Source organism: Brassica napus, chromosome C7 (genome assembly GCF_020379485.1).
Source record: "Brassica napus cultivar Da-Ae chromosome C7, Da-Ae, whole genome shotgun sequence".
Classification (NCBI taxonomy): domain Eukaryota; kingdom Viridiplantae; phylum Streptophyta; class Magnoliopsida; order Brassicales; family Brassicaceae; genus Brassica; species Brassica napus.
Genome location: NC_063450.1, coordinates 16,567,679 through 16,584,485, shown reverse-complemented (window position 1 = coordinate 16,584,485; position 16,807 = coordinate 16,567,679). Strand labels below are relative to the sequence as shown.

The 16,807-nt window shown below is 48.1% G+C and overlaps 3 protein-coding genes across 3 annotated transcripts; all 3 read right to left on the bottom strand.

The window, feature by feature from the left end:
* Positions 1-769: 769 nt before the first annotated feature.
* LOC106363846 (chaperonin CPN60, mitochondrial) lies at positions 770-3,148 on the bottom strand. The gene is made up of 10 exons (XM_048762453.1): positions 2,940-3,148; positions 2,781-2,861; positions 2,633-2,701; positions 2,423-2,500; positions 2,229-2,324; positions 2,037-2,136; positions 1,848-1,951; positions 1,662-1,767; positions 1,503-1,581; positions 770-1,414 (listed from the first exon to the last, which is right to left on the bottom strand). The coding sequence occupies exons 3-10, from the start codon at positions 2,651-2,653 to the stop codon at positions 1,321-1,323; spliced, it is 678 nt and encodes a 225-aa protein (XP_048618410.1). The 5' UTR covers positions 2,654-2,701; positions 2,781-2,861; positions 2,940-3,148; the 3' UTR covers positions 770-1,320.
* Positions 3,149-8,719: 5,571 nt separating this feature from the next.
* LOC106363857 lies at positions 8,720-9,121 on the bottom strand. Its single transcript, XM_013803534.1, has one exon. It carries the CDS (start codon positions 9,119-9,121, stop codon positions 8,720-8,722), a length of 402 nt encoding a protein of 133 aa, XP_013658988.1.
* A 6,089-nt stretch (positions 9,122-15,210) lies between these two features.
* LOC106363874 lies at positions 15,211-16,758 on the bottom strand. The gene has a single exon (XM_013803550.1). The coding sequence runs from the start codon at positions 16,756-16,758 to the stop codon at positions 15,211-15,213; it is 1,548 nt and encodes a 515-aa protein (XP_013659004.1).
* Between the last annotated feature and the right edge of the window lie 49 nt (positions 16,759-16,807).

Here is a 16,807-nt window from a genome sequence, read left to right as displayed (position 1 = left end):
TGCTTCCTCAGCTCTGGACTGGATCCAAGAGTGTATAGTTGATACCAAATGGTGGATTCAGCTCCAAAGCCTTTCAGAGGAAACCAAAGCCACTCCTCAGTCTAATGGATCTACATCAGAAGATCAAGTTCTCGAATGTGCACTTCTTTGTCGAAACCGTAACATCTCTGAAAACCTCGTTCTTCTTAGCAACGATGTAACTCTCAAGATCAAAGCTATGGCAGAGGTAAAATCTATGAACAAGATTCTGTGTTCAGTGTTTTCTTATAAGAAAGGAAAACAAAGTATTGTTTTTCAAAAACGTTTTGTATTCAGGATGTGATTTGCGAGACGCCGCATGAGTTCTACGAGAGTCTGAAAAATACGTCGTCTGAGAGGTTTATGTGGCCAGAGAGCTTGCCGAGAGGAAGGACTTGGAGTCATGTTCACGACGACGTGGTGAGAGAAAGGTACACCAACACAGCGAGTGGTGCAGCAACAACAGCAAAAGGCTTGAAGGTTATTATTGCTCCATAACTCTCACGATGGCCATGTTCATTGTTGATACATCGTCAGGGGGGGTGTTTAATTGTGGAATTGCATTTGTCTTCCAATTAATTATGATAACACTTTGTGAAATGTTGACATGCATGGAAACTATGGCTTGTGTAGTCCTTGATTTGTGTTCTATATCTTTCGTTTAACAAAGTTAATTGAGCTTTGAGTGTGGAGCTAATATCATCAACAAATTTAGAAACCAAGAGTCCATTCAATAAATCAATGCAAACAATTGATGCCTCAAAAAACTTTGATGCTAAAGGTATCCTTACATTTGCCAATTGTTATTGTTATTGAGCAACAAAGGCAAAAGACTCGTACAATAATCGAAGACTCGTACAATAATCCTCTCTCATGTTAACGTGATGATTGCGCCAAAAAAAATATAAAAGAGTTTAGTGATGTAATTAATGATCCATGCCTCCCATACCACCCATGCCTGCTCCAGCTCCTGCCGATAGAGTTTACAAATCCCTAACTCCTTTATTGAACAGAAACGTGCTTACAAAGATGATAAACGAACAGCTTTGAGCTTGACTCCGGCTAGGCTTTCATGGCGAGCTTCACCTTCGTCACCGATCTCATGGCGATCGGGTTAAGATGACTCAAGGCGTCAATCTACAGCAACATCAAAGCATGCCCCCTCTCATCGTCGTCTTCTCTTCTTATATCTGTGACTTCTTCCCGAGCTGTCTCTAACAGCAAACCTTCCGAACTAAACCAAGGCTCTCCTGGCTCTCTTCCTCATTAAACACGTCAGCGTTCTCACTTGCAACGTCAGACTCAAGATAATAGAAGTCTATCACCTGCTGCCTCGCTTTCGTCTTTGGGAAGCTCTACCACTACTGCTTCAGTTGTTGTCAACAGAGACGACACACTGTAAACAACAAAACAAACAAGTATGTTTTAAGTTTTTCCTCGAGACATATTCAAACAAGAGTGAGTATTGGCAGACTCTTGATTACCTCGCAGCGTCAACCAAAGCGGTCCTGATCACTTTCAGAGGATCTATGATACCAGCTTTCACCATATCCACATATTCACCTATATTTTTCTCCAGAATTAGCTAGAGATGAGAAAAATCAAATAGATTGAAAGTGAAGTGATACAGATAGCTAGCTCACCTTTAGCAGCATCATAACCAAGGTCTGTGTTATCTTGCTCCATGAGTTTGCCAACAATAACAGCACCTTCTACTCCAGCGTTTGAAGCAATTGTGTGCACAGGGGTCTGGTAAAACAAATATCCGTTAAACTTGTTATCAAGAATCATCAGATCAAAGATGTTATTCGCTTTAGAATTATATTAACCTTCAAAGCGTTCTGAATGATCTGCACACCAATCTTCTGGTCGAAGTTAGCTGTTGCAAGTTTCTCCAACTCCCTCGCTGCATATAGAAGAGCCACACCTCCTCCTGCAAGTGTTTTGATCTGTAAGAACATCTGGTACACTTTTTAGCTTCAAGTGGTAAGTGTTCCTAGCTGGAGGCGGCGACATACCTGGCAAAATACCCTCTTCAACAGTTGCTTTAGTGGCATTCAAAGCATCTGTCACTCTGTCTTTCTTCTCACAAACTTCAGCTTCACTTGCACCTCCAATCTTATACCCAAAAGAGCCCCAGAGTTTATAACAAGCCACAAAACTATACACACCTTTGGTTTACTACTGAAACATTTTCAAAATAAACTAACCTTCAAAACTGCAACTCCTCCAGAGAGCTTAGTCAACCTTTCTTGCAGTTTCTCCTTGTCATAATCTGAAGTGCTCAGTTCAATTGCTGACCTTATCTGTTAGTCGCAGTACCAGACAATTATGTAAGCTTGCATACACTCTTGCATACTAATTCTACCAACCAAAGTTATCAGGGCACAATGCTAACAATTACCTGCTCACATCTTTCCTCAATGGCTGTCTTGTCGCCGGCTCCATCAAGAATAACCGTGTCGTCCTTGGAAACAGTAACCTACAAATAACCAGACACTTGTCAACTACACTTACAATCCAAAAAGGATATGTTGGCAACGCCATAGACAGATCAATCTAATCTCATACTAAGAGATACCATCTATACTTGAGAGAGATTTCAAAGACTTACTATTTTGCAGGTCCCTAGCATGCCCAAGTCCACATTCTCCAGATTTATGCCGAGCTCATCCGTGATAACCTATTTCAAGCCAAGTCAATAATCTTGACTTTAAACTGACTGTAGTATTCACAGTCACATAATGCAACGAACGGTTTACCTCTCCACCAGTAAGGGCAGCAAGGTCTTGCAAATTGGCCTTTCTATTCTCTCCAAAGCCAGGGGCCTTAATGGCACAAACCTGTAGAAAGGTGAAACAATAAGTCCGAATCTAAAGAAGAAGATTAAATGAAAAGTTTCAGTTGTCTAAATTTCGAACCTTGATTCCAGCACGTAGCTTGTTAAGGATAAGAGTTGCAAGAGCTTCACTTTCAACATCTTCAGAAACAATCAGTAGCGGCCTTTGTCTCTATAAGTTTTTATTTGAATAAATCAAATTAGATACCTTTCACACAACATTTACAAAAAGGAACGATTCCAAATTTACTAACTGAAGACAAAGCATACATACCTTCATAGCCAACTCCAACACCTTCACTATGGAGTTTGTTTGATCGGGAAACGGTACTAAACGAGGGAACGTCTGGTTTTAAATGTGGGTTAAGCAAAGACGTCTTATTGATGGTCGGGAAAGCGTTTCGTCGGTTACAAGAAAAGGAAATGCGTAAAGGAAAGGATGCCGGAGCTCGAAGAGTTTTACCGGAAAGATACAACAAGGCAAGATAATAAAGGAAAACCCCTAATCTAGCCGCCAAGTATGTGTGAATGATTTCGGATCCCCTCTACGTTGTCTCCCTCCTCGACTTGGTGCTCTTCCGTGACCTAGCTCGCGTCGCTTTTATGGGCTTTTAACTCGCTGGGCCGAGAAGCCCACATCGCTTCGAGGAGCCATTGAGCCGACTGTGTTTAGTCGATGCGCGACCGACTAAAAGTACTCTAATGTCGCGCCGAGAGATCGGCGCTCCGAGCCGCCGCTTCGAGCTGTTGCTACGCTTAGTATGGGCCGGGCCGTCTGTTCTTCGGGCCTTGAGGGATGGTCGAATCCATCCTCTACAGTAAGTCCCCCAGTTCATCGGCGAGTGACGTTCTGTCGAGCTTGATGAATTTGGAAAGTTAATGGTTTGGAAGGACAGACGGGCCGTCGCGAAAGTGCGTTGTTCGGTCGTCGTATAGCGAGACTTTGTCATGTATCCTCATGTTTTTGGACGGTTTAATCGAGTCCCGGTCGAACCGGTTTTCGTTTGGTTAGGCCCGATTTTTAGTTCGACCGTTGGTTTGGCCTGGGTTGGAACCGGTTATTGCGAGAAGTCGAAACGGCGCGTCGATTTCTTCGGGCGGCTAGGTACTGTTTCGAGGCCCATGTAGACCTAATGATGACGCCTCGGGGAAACGCCCCGCTCCTCCTCTATAAATACCTCTCCACTTCTCATTCTCTCCATTCTTCTCCGCGTTATCCAGGTACTTTCTCTCTCTTCCTCCTTGCTTCTCTCTAGGTTGTTGTTGTTGTAGAATAGATAGCGGTATGTCGTCTGGTGGGAGGTTATCTCGTAAACAGAAAGGGAAAGAGGTTGCGACTGCATCTAGTCCCGCGAGAGATGCGAGCGGGGTTCCGCTCGAAGAATTTGAACAAGTCCATCACGAAGCGATGATGGACACTAGGAGTTTGGATCTGTCTCGAAGGATCTTGGTTTCCGAGTCAGCGCGCTCGTACCGACAAGAAGTAGGAGGAACACCAGCTGAGCCGCAGGTTTGCGAAAGAGAGGGTTCGGGCGGTGCGAGAGACGGAGCTCCTCTCGTTAATTACGTACCGACATGCTACTACCCTGGAGAGATCTTCGAAGAACTTCCGGCTGTAGCTCCCGAGTTCCTGCGCTCTCCGGATGTGAGCGGTCAGGCCTGGGAGAACGTTATCGAGACGCGGTCGACTCTTGATAGTGTGAAGAAACTTTTGAGGGAACGTCGCGGATTGGAGGTGACTTTCCTGATTCCTTCGAAAAGCCAGAGGCCTTAGTCGCCGCCGGTTGGGTTCCAGTGTGTATATGAATCCTATTTTCAAGACGATACGAAGCTCTGGTTCCCGATCCCTCGACTGGTTACATCGTACGCGAGGCACCGAGGCGCAACGATCAGCCAGTTCCTGAATGGCTCATGGCGTATCGCGGTTTCCTTGATGGTCATGGCTGCCGAGATCGACGTCTCTCTAAGTGTTCGCGCTTTCGAGGAGTTGGCGTCCATCAGCTCGTTGGACGACGGCCTTTTGTTGATAAAAATGCGACCAAGCTATAACATGATAGGGGGGCACCCTAATAAGACATTTGACTGGCAGAGGTCTTATTTTTACGTCAAGTGTGACGATTCTGCCTTCGAGGATCCTCCAGACGAAGACTACCGTGTGTTGTGGAAAACCTTACTTGGTAGAGTACCCTCCTTAACTCGCGTTGTTTCTTCGCATACTAACCGTTTTTTTTCTTTGCAACTGAACATCCGACTTCTCGCAAGTATCCAGAGGAATTCCTGTCGAGCGCTCGTGCCGTCGCGAGACTCGATCAAAAGCATTGGGAGAACATTTCTTGGGAGAGGGTTCGCCGTTGCATTGATCGAATTTCCAAGAGTAAGTCTGCTCTTTTCCTTGTTCTGCTGCGACTCTCTGCTTCCACTTTCGTGACTAAGCCTTTTGTTCATGTTTTTCGCAGAGGATTGGAATTCAAGTTACCTTCCCTCGGCTAACAAGGTTAAGAGACGGATCTCGCTGTTCACCAAAGAAGAGCGGAAGAGGATTAACGAAGCAAGGAAAATGAGGGGCCTTTCGGATCTAAGTGCCATGATGGCGACCCAGCTTGGTCTGCCAAGTGATGAGACGTCGGTACCCTCTAATGAGATGGTGGTTGCCGATACAATCGACGCGACTCTCCAGCGTCAAGACTCTTCGCCCGGCGCCATCGCCGCTGCTTCTAAGAAGAAGAAAAGCAAGAAGAGATCTCGCGACGATCCCTCCGTTGGTGAGGATCTCGAGACTTTTCCAGAGGAAACTGATCGGGCTGAGGCCGTCGAGCCGCCCATGAAGAAGAGAAAGAAGAAGAAGCAGTCGAACACTCAGCAATTTCCGGAGAAGAACGTTGCGACCCGGGGTGCCGGAGTTGCTGGTTCCTCTGCTCAGGCTGGCTCGACTGTCGGGCCAACTCCTAACTTGGCTTTAACAGACGAACCCGGGAATGTCTCGCTCGAGGTTCCGCTTCAGAAGAAGAGATCGAAGCAAGCGAGCGAGCAGGGAACGACCAGTCTCCAGGTTCTTTCTGCTTCTGCTCCAAGTGTTGTCAGAGCTTCTGCTCCATCGGTCCCCGGGGCATCGGCTCCCGGTACGTCGACTGTTGGTGCTCCAATCGTCAGGAAGACTCTAAGGGTTGAGTTTCTCGACCGCGTCTCGTTTGAATACGATGGACTGACTCCCCTCATCTATGCAACAGATGCGCGGAACTGGTCAGTCAGATCAAATGCGGCCCGAAGCCTCTTCCGCCAGTTGCTGACTTGATCTTCCAGGACGAGTACGTTGATGCTGCTCGCACCAAGTTGCTGGTAAGACTTTCCTTCGTCTCCATCGCCTTTTCCATTTGCATTGTATTTGTTTTATTTGCTTAAGTATTCTGGCTTCCGTGCTTCGCAGTGTGACGGAGTCTCGAACTTCGTCATCGAGAAATATGACACGGCGCTGAAGGAAGCGCTTTAAGAGTCGGAGAAGCTGAAGAGGACGGTGGCGGCCAAAGGTAGGCTTCTTTGCCGAAAGAGGGCGGAATGGCAGGAAGAGTATGATAAAATGGCTAAAAAACGGGATCGAGCAGTTGCTCGAAGAAAGGCTCAGAAGGAGCGAGCTGACGCAGCCGAGGTGGAGCTTTCCATCGCTCGCTCTACTATCGAAGCTTTGGAGTTAAGGCCGCAGAGCATAAGAAAGAGTTAGGTAGACTCAGGGACACGCGTATCAATGAGGTTACAAAGGAGGAGAGGGTGAGGGTTGAGACCAAGATGATCACGAAATCCAACAAGCACTTCGGGTATCTGCGCAACAGGTGGGCTCGTTGCGAGCCATTCGACACGGCGCGGCTGTTGCAGAGTCAGGCATTCGGAACTAAAAAATGCCTTGAAGCTTTGAAGGTTGGTAGTCGTGACATCCCTCAGGAGACCATTGACATGTTTGCTTCCCAAGAAAAGCAGTTCGAGAGGGTAGCTGCAAAACTAAACCCTAGCGAGATCCCCGAGGACGACTTGGCCCTGTCTCCACTTATGCTCGACTCGCAGTTTGTCGATATGCGAGCCTTCGCAGGTCTCGACCCGCACAGAACCAATGCACACCGGGTCAATCCGAGGACCGCTGCTGCTCTCCAAAGTCCCGCTAATCGTCTCGAGGCTTCAATCTCTCCGTCTCGTTCCCTGGGACACGGTACCCCAGGAAGCAATGTGCCGGCTCCCGTCGTTCAAACTGTCGACGAAGGGGGATCTCAGCACAAGACCAGGCTCGAACCACCGTCTTTGAGATTTCTGATTCCTCGGCTGCTGACCAAGAGGATGTCCAGGATGGGGAATCGAACAAGGATGAAGACGACAGAGAGGTCGACAAAGGCCATGGTGAAGGGGTAGATGACTCCCAGGTCAACCCTCCTAAGGATTTACTCGAGGTTCGCGAGGGCGAGACGACACCTCATATTGAGAACGAAGGCGATTACTCGATGCACGCGGACCCCCCAGGACCATCTATCGGTGATGAAGATGCTGAGCGGGAGCTGGCCAAAGATGCCGAAGAATGACTTCGTCGTCCCTTTCGAACTTAAACTCTCTTCTCTTTTTTTTCTTTTTGACTTGACCCGGAGAGGTATTTTGTTGTTTGCTTGGGACTCCATCTATCTTTTCCTCGAAGAAGACTTTATGAACTCTACTTTATTTGACTTTCTTTAATATCGAATACTCGATAAACCGTAGCATTGTCAATTGAGTTTTCAAAGGATTATAAGAGAGTCTAGCCTTTGTATCGAGTTTAAGGAGCTTCGTAAATACTGATCGCGAAGGCGAATATTTAGAGCATGTGATCAACGCTGCACCGAGACAATGATATTGACGTTTCTGACGTTGCCTCGCGTAGATCACAGATTCAGTGGGCTTGCAATAGTTTGTCGCCGAGCCATCAGTCGGTAAGTGCTTTCGCTCATTTGGCTCAGTTGTCTGTGCGCTGACTAGACGCGGGCCAAAGGCGTGCAACTTGGGACTAGGAAAAGTTTTTAAATGGCAACGGTTCCAGATCCGATTTCAAAGTAATTTCTAAGCATTCGGTCGGCCAAACCTTACTTAGTAAATCATGAAACGGATAGGAGTCATCATTTCGGACATATCAGCTAATGCTGTAATACGACCAAGTCCCCGCGAGCACGTGTCTGATCAGGACATACTCGGTGGTGGGTTGCGAGTGCCGGTACGTTCGATCGAGAGGCCGGGGCGAGCTCGTGTTGGCATCGCATGAGCGGTGTGGACTTCTCAAGGGAGGAGTTTTTTTTTTTTGTTACAGCTTGACCCGTTAAGGCTGCCTATGTACCTCCTTTGTGGAGGATCAAGCCATTCGTAGTTCTTTGTTTTTCGAGCAAAAGTGGCTGGGAAAGCGCATTTACTCGTTTTTTTTTTCTTTTTTTCTTTTTAGCAACGAGTGAACGTGACCGTGAGTCATTCATTCGCTTTTGGTGCTTGTTTAGTTGTGGAAACGTCGAAGGTGCTTCGAGTTCCAAGCTCGTGGCACTGCTTCGCCGGTTGAGGTTTCGAGATGGTAGACCCCGGGTTTGACTATCTCGGTGATCTTGTAAGGTCCCTCCCAGTTGGCTCCGAGTTTGCCAGCTTTCCATTCCTTGGTATTCTCGAACAACTTCCGCAGAACGAGGTTGCCAATTTCGAGAGGCCGAGAATTAACCTTCTTGTTATAGTATCTTTGGATCTGATGCTGATAGTTCTGAATGTAAAGTAGTGCTTGGTCGTGTTTTTCCTCGATGTCGTCTAGGGCGTCGAGGAGCATATCATGGTTGAGTTCGACATTCTGCGGCATTTTGGAACGGCGCAAGCTCGTTACGTTTACTTCGGCGGGTGCCATTGCTTCGACTCTTTAGGCCATCGAGAAAGGGGTAGCCTTGGTTGCTCCACGCGGGGTGTTCTATGGGACCACAGGACTCCGTCTAGTTCATCAGCACAGCAACCCTTTTTCAAGTCAAGTCGCTTCTTGAGGCCGTCGACGATTGTTTTGTTAGTTGACTCGGCTTGACTGTTGCTCTGCGGGTTTCTCGGTGTTGACATGTTTAGACAGATTCTCCACCTGTTGCAGAACTCTCTGAAGTTATGCGAGATAAACTGTGACCCTCTGTCAGTGATTATCTCGTAGGGGAGCCCGTGCCTGCAAATGATGTTTTTCCAGACGAACTTCTGTACCTCCTTATCCATGAGGACCAAGATGAATCTCTTCTGTCGAGAGCTCGGCATTGGTCAAATAATATCCATTCCCCATCGCATGAACGGGTACGGTGCAGTCAAGGTATGGAGCAACTCCGTCGGACTGTGGATGGTTGAAGGGTTTCGCTGGCACTTGTCACATTTTTTGACGTAGGATTCACAATCTGCGTTCATGGTCGGCCAGTAGAAACCGAGATTCTTCACTTTCAATGCGAGGGCTCGCCCCCCTGAATGATTGCATGTTGCTCCTTCGTGCGTTTCGTCCATGACGTGTCTTGTTTCGTCGCCGGAAATGCATTTAAGGAGTACCTTTGTCGCGGTCCATCGATGGAGGTCTCCGTCCATGACGACGTAATGTGCGCTGCGTCGCTAGAGTCATCTAGCCTCCCACTTCTCGGTAGGCAATTTGCCATCAGCTAAGTAAGCGATGAACTCCTTTCGCCAATCGCTGAGCTGACTTTCCGTTGTGCAAGGTTCTGCTTCGTCGATATGCATTGAGTCGGTGACGGATGCTGCGATAGCCAACTGCTCGGTTATTTGGCTGATGCATGGTTTCTCAATCTTGTGTATTGGGATCGTTCTCTTCACTTGGTCGTGCAGTTTGCTTCCAAGAGCTGCGAGGGCGTCCGCGCATATGTTTTCTCCACGAGGAACCTTTGTGATTTCGAAGAACTCGAAATCCTGTGTGAGATCCTTAACGAGTTTTTAGGTAAGGATCCATCCTATCATTCCTGACGTAGTCGCCAAGATATTGGTTTACCACGAGTTGGGAATCGCAGTATGCGCTGACTCGCTTAGCTTTGGCTGCTTTAGCGAGACGGAGCCCCGCAATGAGAGACTCGTATTCAGCTTCGTTGTTTGATGCTGCGAAGCCAAAGCTGAACGATTGTCGAATTAGCTCGCCTGTGGGAGACTGTAGTTGTACACCTGCCCCCGAACCTTTGTTCGTAGATGAACCATCTACGTGCAGTATCCAATTCTTGCTTGGTAGGATTAGGTCTTGTTCGAGTTCTAGCGTTAACTCGATCAGGAAGTCAGCGAGAACCTGCGATTTAGCTGCAGTGCGGTTCTTGTATACAATGTCGTGCCCGCTTAGTTCCATTGCCCACTTGGTATATCTTCCTGACTTGTTTGTGTTTTGCATCACCGTTCTGAGGGGCTGGTTGGAGAGTATTTCGATCGTATGTGGTTGAAAGTAAGGCCTGAGTTTTCTCACCGAGGTGACGACGGCGAGAGCCATCTTCTCCAAGTTTGGGTACCACGTTTCCGGTTCGGTCATGAATTTGCTGATGTAGAAAATGGGCTTCTGCTCGCCTCGATCTTCGCGGATGAGAACGCTGCTGACCGCCGAGGAAGTGTCGGCGATATATAAGGACAGCGTATCACCGGCCTCGGGCTTTGACAGAACCGGAGGCGTCGTGAGATAGTGCTTCACTTGATTGAACGCTTCTTCGCATTTTTCGTCCCAGATGAAACTTTTATTTCCGCGCAAGAGTTCATAAAAAGGGAGGCACTTATCAGTAGATCGCGAGATGAATCTGTTGAGGACCGCAATTCTCCCTGTTAAGCGTTGGACTTCTCGTTTGTTCCTTAGGCTCGGGAGGTCGAGGATTGTCGTTATTTGCTTGGGGTTCGCTTCGATGCCTCGCTGGGTGACAATGTATCCCAAGAATTCGCCTGAGGTGACTCTAAAGGTGCACTTCGCCGGGTTGAGTTTCATCCCAAACTCGTTCAACGTTTTGAAGTAGTGTCGCAAATGGTCGAGGTGGTTTTCAGCGTGGAGTTGCTTGACCAGCATGTCGTCGATGTAAACCTCCATAGTGTCGCCAAATTTATCTGCGAACATTCGATTGACCAAACGCTGGTAGGTCGCGCCTGCGTTCTTCAAGCCGAAGAGCATGACTTTATAGCAATATGTCCCCCGGTCCGTTATGAAGGCCGTTTTCTCGCGGTCATCCGGATGCATTAGGATTTGATTGTACCCTGAGAAGGCGTCCATGAAGGTTAAGACTTCGTTACCGGCTGTCGACTCTACCAAACGATCGATGTGAGGGAGGGGGTAGTTGTCTTTGGGACAGGCTTTGTTTAGATCAGTGAAGTCGACACAGATGCGCCACTTCCCGTTTTTCTTCTTCACTACCACAGGATTGGCCAACCATTCTGGATAACGGACCTCGGCGATGAAGCTTGCATCGAGCAATCTGTCGACTTCTTCAATCACATCAGTAGACCGCTCAGGTCTGAGCTTCTGTTTTTTCTGCCGAATAGGTTTGAACGTAGGGTTAACGTTCAACTCGTGGGACGCTACGGCGGGGTCTATCCCCTTCATATCCGAGGTTGTCCATGCGAAAGTTGAAGCGTTTGCTCTGAGGAAGGAGATGACCTGTGATTGCATCTCGTCGAAGAGGAAGGCTCCAACGCGTATGACTTTCGTCGGGTCGGCTTCATCAATGGATTTCTTCCTTCTGGGGATAGATTTTATGAATTGGTTTGGCGACTGAGTTGACGAGAGAAACTGACTGTTGTAACTTGACTGCGGCGATAAGCAGCTCTCTCTCAGCCCGTTAGTCTCCACGGATCGTGTGTGTTGTTCCGTCTTTTCCGGGAAACTTATCACACTGGTGATAAGTACAGGGAATGGCTTCCATGGAGTGTAACCAAGGGGTGCCGAGGATAGCGTTGTAAAGCGCCTTAGCCCGAATAACAGAGAACTTAACGGTTCGGGTTACGTCCCCTGCGTAAACCGGGAGACGTATTGCCCCGATCATCTGTTCCGAGGAACCGTTGACCCCGTGAGAGTGCGTGAAGAGGGCTTCATGTCGCGTAGATCGATTCCCATCTTGTCGAGCATATCTCGAAAGATAAGGTCGGCCGAGCTACCAGTGTCGACGAGAACCTTTGTGACCCGGCATTCGCCAATTCCAATATCAATGAGGAGTGGATCATTATGCGGCATGCTGATGCTGCGAGTATCGGCTGCTGAGAAAGAGATCTGATGGTCAGCTTCGACTTGTGAAGGCCATTTCTGCACGGTGACGGCTTGTCGTATGTAATCTTTAACGGCCCTTACCGAGTCCCCGCAAGGAGGTAAGCCACCCATTATCACATTGAGGTGTGGGGCGTGCGTAGCCTTCATCAACTCCAGTTGCGCCTGTTGTTTCGCCTAGAGGCGTGGTCATAAATCACGTCTTTTGGACTGGCTAAGCTTGACGCGTAGGTCTTCAACTTTAGAATTGATCTGCTCGCGTAAGTCTGTAAGTTGAGGTTGGAAGCTCGGAGCAACTAAGGTGTGGGCAGTCTTTCTCGCCTTGGACTCATTGAGGGTCGTTGTGATAACCCGCCCTTTGGGATAAGAATGGTCGAGACAGAAGATTGGTCGAACATCAACTTGGTGGTCGAATCGCGGGCGATAAATATGCCGGAAGGGTCGAAATCGCGTAAATCGACCGAGAAGCTCGAGGTGTCCCGATGCATGTCATCAGGACGTGGTGTCAACCATCTGATAAGCTATCTGTCTACACAAGCTCGAGGTGTCAGCGCACATGGAAGTAGCACATGCGGAGTGACACCCAGAAGCACGAGATGTCGCCGTATCTGCGATCGAAGCATGTTTATCGACATGAGGGCGTTGTGGTGTCGGATTGCATGAAACCATGACGTGCATCAGACATGTGGAGGACGTGGTGTCACCTTACATGCCATCCTGAGCATGCTGACCGCCATGTGGAGCACTAGGTGCCGCCGCACATGCAACCGGAGCCATGCGGAGCGACACACGGGCTGCCACCAACTTGAAGGTGATTGGCTGCTGTCTTCTATAAATAGGCACGCCCACCTTCACAGTTCACACACATCCAGACCACTGCAGATCAGTTTAAAAACGTGAGAGAAAGTAGAGAGAGAAAGCAAGAGGTTTCGATAGATTTCGAGAGTTTTGGGGAGTTTTCGAGATCAGTTACTACACCAGTTTTGAGTCGTCGCCTAGAGGAGTTTCTGTTTGAGTTGAGAATTGTTCAAGGGAGGCCATTCAGGGTTAGGCACGCCTTTGAGGTCAGTTGGGACAGGAGGCTACTTGAGGAGTTCAAGAAAGGGTTTTGGTCGAGGATTCAGGCAAGGGTCAAAGCCACAACGAACCAAACACTGTGAGTCACGACAATTGATTGCTGACTTGTTTTCATGCAGGTTCCCGTTACTTAGAAGCTGGATCATGGCAGGAGGCCAGGTCTAACTGAGTAACGGTTTGATTAGTTAATAGTCGTGGTTTGATTGATTGAGTTGATAGCATGCTTAGTTATTGCTTGAGAATCGTAGTAGCATGCTAATGGTTAGGTTGCTTGGTTAGTTAGCGAATGCAAACCCTTACATAATATTGCTAGGTTGTGGATAGATAGGTATTCTGGAATCTATCTTGGGTTGATTGCTAGGTTTTTAGATTGCATGCATAGATGTCTATTGCTATTGCGTTATTATCGGGTTGCATGCATGGATTGTGATGTTGTTGTTTTAGTTGATTATATGTTAGTACTAGGCAACTCAGGTCATATAGACCGAATTGCTAGTACGGTGTATGGTTGAGTTAGTAGGGAATCTAGGCCATATAGGTTGAGTTCCTAGTTAGTGTTGTACTTAGCATCCTAGGCCATATAGGTCGGATTATTGGTACTAGTGTTTAGTATCGAGCTTTGCCGATAGCTTGCATGATCAGCAATGCTAGGCTTGTGTTTTGGGTGCTACGCGGTAAGGAAGGTTACATAAGCATCTCCGTACGCGACTTGGCAGAGAGGTTACATAAAGAATGCTCTGTACGGGGAGGTTGCTAGAAAGAATGCTTCGTCATGTGGTATCCTTGGTGGGTGCTACATGTTAGTTTGGGGCAAGGAAGGTTGCCAGAGTATGTCCCCACGCGGCTGGGCAGAGAGGTTGCATAAAGCATGATCTGTACGGAGAGGTTGCTAGAAAGCATGCTCCTTCATGTGATACCTTATTGGGGTTACATGTCAGTAGTTTGGATGTTCTAGCCCGTGTGACTCTGTGGCTGCGAGTTAGGTGTTCCGGGTCGAGAATGTGAGGAGAAAGCTGGAGTGGGTTGTGTAGTGTACAAGTGTAGAGCCGTAGCATATATTATTTTATTATGCTAATGGTGGATTATATTCCACTGCTTATCTAATTTATGTTTATGTTCTTGTTGAGTCACTCGGGTTTCCACGGGGGAAGCCTCGAATGATGATTATTATTGTTCTGTTATTGTTAGGTGAACTCCTCGTCTTAGATTGTTTGGGGTTGGGATGGCGAGGGGTTGTATTTGTTAGTTGGAGCCCTGGCTCACTGAGTGACATTAGGTTACTCATTAAACTCACTTATCGTTGCAGGAAACCTTAGTGGGAGACCGGGTAGCGTGGAAGCTGGACGTTAGGAGCACCAGAAGTACTTTTGCCTTTCCTTTTATAAAACGGTACTAGTTAAAGTCTTTTGACTCGATGTTGGCACTGGGCCTGGATCCATCTGTAATATTTTACTTGTAACGAATCTTTATTATATTCAATAAAAGTGATGTTTTATATTCGTTACAATGGTTCTCTGATAAATAGACTTGTCCGGTCTAAACACAATGTTAGGTTTAGGTACGGGTTGAAAAGCCTTAGGCCGCGATCTAACGGAACCGTTAACTCATAGTACGGGTTGCAAAGCTTTAAGCCATGATTTAGCGGGACGTGTTAGTGGATGAACTGGTCGAAGTTGCGGATTAAGTTTTGTGACGTTAACTGGATTGTCCCTAGCCCGTCACGTAGCGCTTCCGGACCATGGTGTTGGGTTGAACGGTCAGTCATGTTCTTGTTTGATTGTTGGCCTTTCATCTCCAACCCTTGGTGTGGGTCGGTTCGTCGGTCATGTTCTTGTTTGATTTTTGGCCGGTGGGTCGACCTATGCCTAGGACGGTTCGGGGGTGTTACAGTCGTCCTGAGATCCGTCTTGCTTACTGGTACCATTGCGGCTTTTTGCTTTAGCGAGACGTGTAGATCCTCAGAGTCCATTTTTCTCCCTAATTTGTCGCGCAAATCGGGTGCTATCGGTGGGATTTCGTCAGATGAATCGTCAGGTCGAGAGAGAATTACTTCCACTCACTGTCGGTTCTTCGGTCGTTCCTCATCGGTTGACTCGTCCTCGGGATTGACGTTGTTCACTGGTGCTCTCTCGGGGCTAGCTCGTTCTTCGTTTTGAGGAGCCCTGGCTTGAGACTTCTGAGTTTTCTTCTCTTTGTTTTTCCTCCAGCTTTTATTGTTTTTCGGCTTCTGCGGGGGAGATTCTATCTCGATTTTGCCACTGGCTATCGACTCGAGGAAATGTCCATAACGAACCTTGCAATCCTTCGTGTCGTGGGACTTGACTTTGTGATACGAGCACCACTTGTCAGGCTCGGCAGCGTTTGAACTCGTTGGTTCAGAGGAACTGGATGTCTTCTGCGCAGTGTCTTGATCCCAATGATTCCATCCCTTCTCTCGCACGACAACTGCAGAGCCTGATGGCTCTTCTTCGTCCACTACGTTCATGTAACCCCTCTTTTGGTTGAGTTTCCCACCTACAGAATGCTGGCGAGGCTCCTGACGAGTGTCGTTAGTTCGGGCGGGCGTTTGTTTTCCTGCCGCTTCTTTCGCCGCCGCCTTCGCCCTGGTGTCTTCTTCCATACAGATGAAGTTGTTTAATCGGGCGATAGCATCTGGTACGGATCTCGTCAGATGCCGGTAGAGGTCAGCTCGGAACGGTGATTTAATATGGAGGGTGTTCATCAACGATTCCACAATTATGTGGTCTGGTACGTCGACTTTCGAGACGACATATTTAAACTCCTCCATGAAATCCCTCAGGCTTTGCCCGTTAGCGTGGTTGAGATTCCAGAGATCCGTGGCGGTGGCTTCCTGACGAGTAAACATGATATAGTTCTTGAGGAAAGCCGTCGAGAGGTCGTGAAAGCTGCTGATGGAGTTCTCTTGGAGGCCGGTGAACCAGTTGAGAGCAACTCCTTCTAGGTTTTCGACGAAAAGCTGACAAAAGCCAGCGTCTTTTTCTTCGTCAGAGAGGTTTGCGCGTCGCATCGCAATGTTGAAGGACGTGATGTGGGCAGAAGGGTCGAAAACACCGTCGAAGGTCGGAAGACGGAGCTTTTCCATCTTTCGGAGTTGAACCTTCGTTATTTTCTCTGTGAACGGCGTCCGGAGAGATTCTGCGAGGACACGTTCGATTTGTGAAGCTGACGTCGTTACGTTGTGAATCTTGGAGTGTATATCGAGCATTGATTGCTTTAACGCGGCTAGTTCGTTTACGGTGTGTGCGTCAAGACCTCCAGGGTTTTGAGCCGTATCGCCGTCGTTGACATCTTGATCTCCAGGATGCGCCGGTGTCGCGCCGGTCGCTCTATCTGTATTAAACAGATGTCTCCGGTACTGCACCGTCGAAGCTTCCACGTTCACAGCGAGAGGGGCTAAGATTTTTACGAGCGCTGCGATTTGGTCGGTCGCCGCCTTCTGGGCTGCGTCATGTTGTGCAAGGCGCGCCATGATAGTTTCTATGGATGCGGGTGGTAGCGGCGCCGGAGTCGTAAATGACGCAGGTGTCGTTTCGGGAGCTTCACGCTCTTCTCCAGAGGAAAAACCGTCGTTGCTCGTCGCCATCTTGTTGACGTTACTTTGCTAGAGGCCCCACGGTGGACGCCAACTGTTT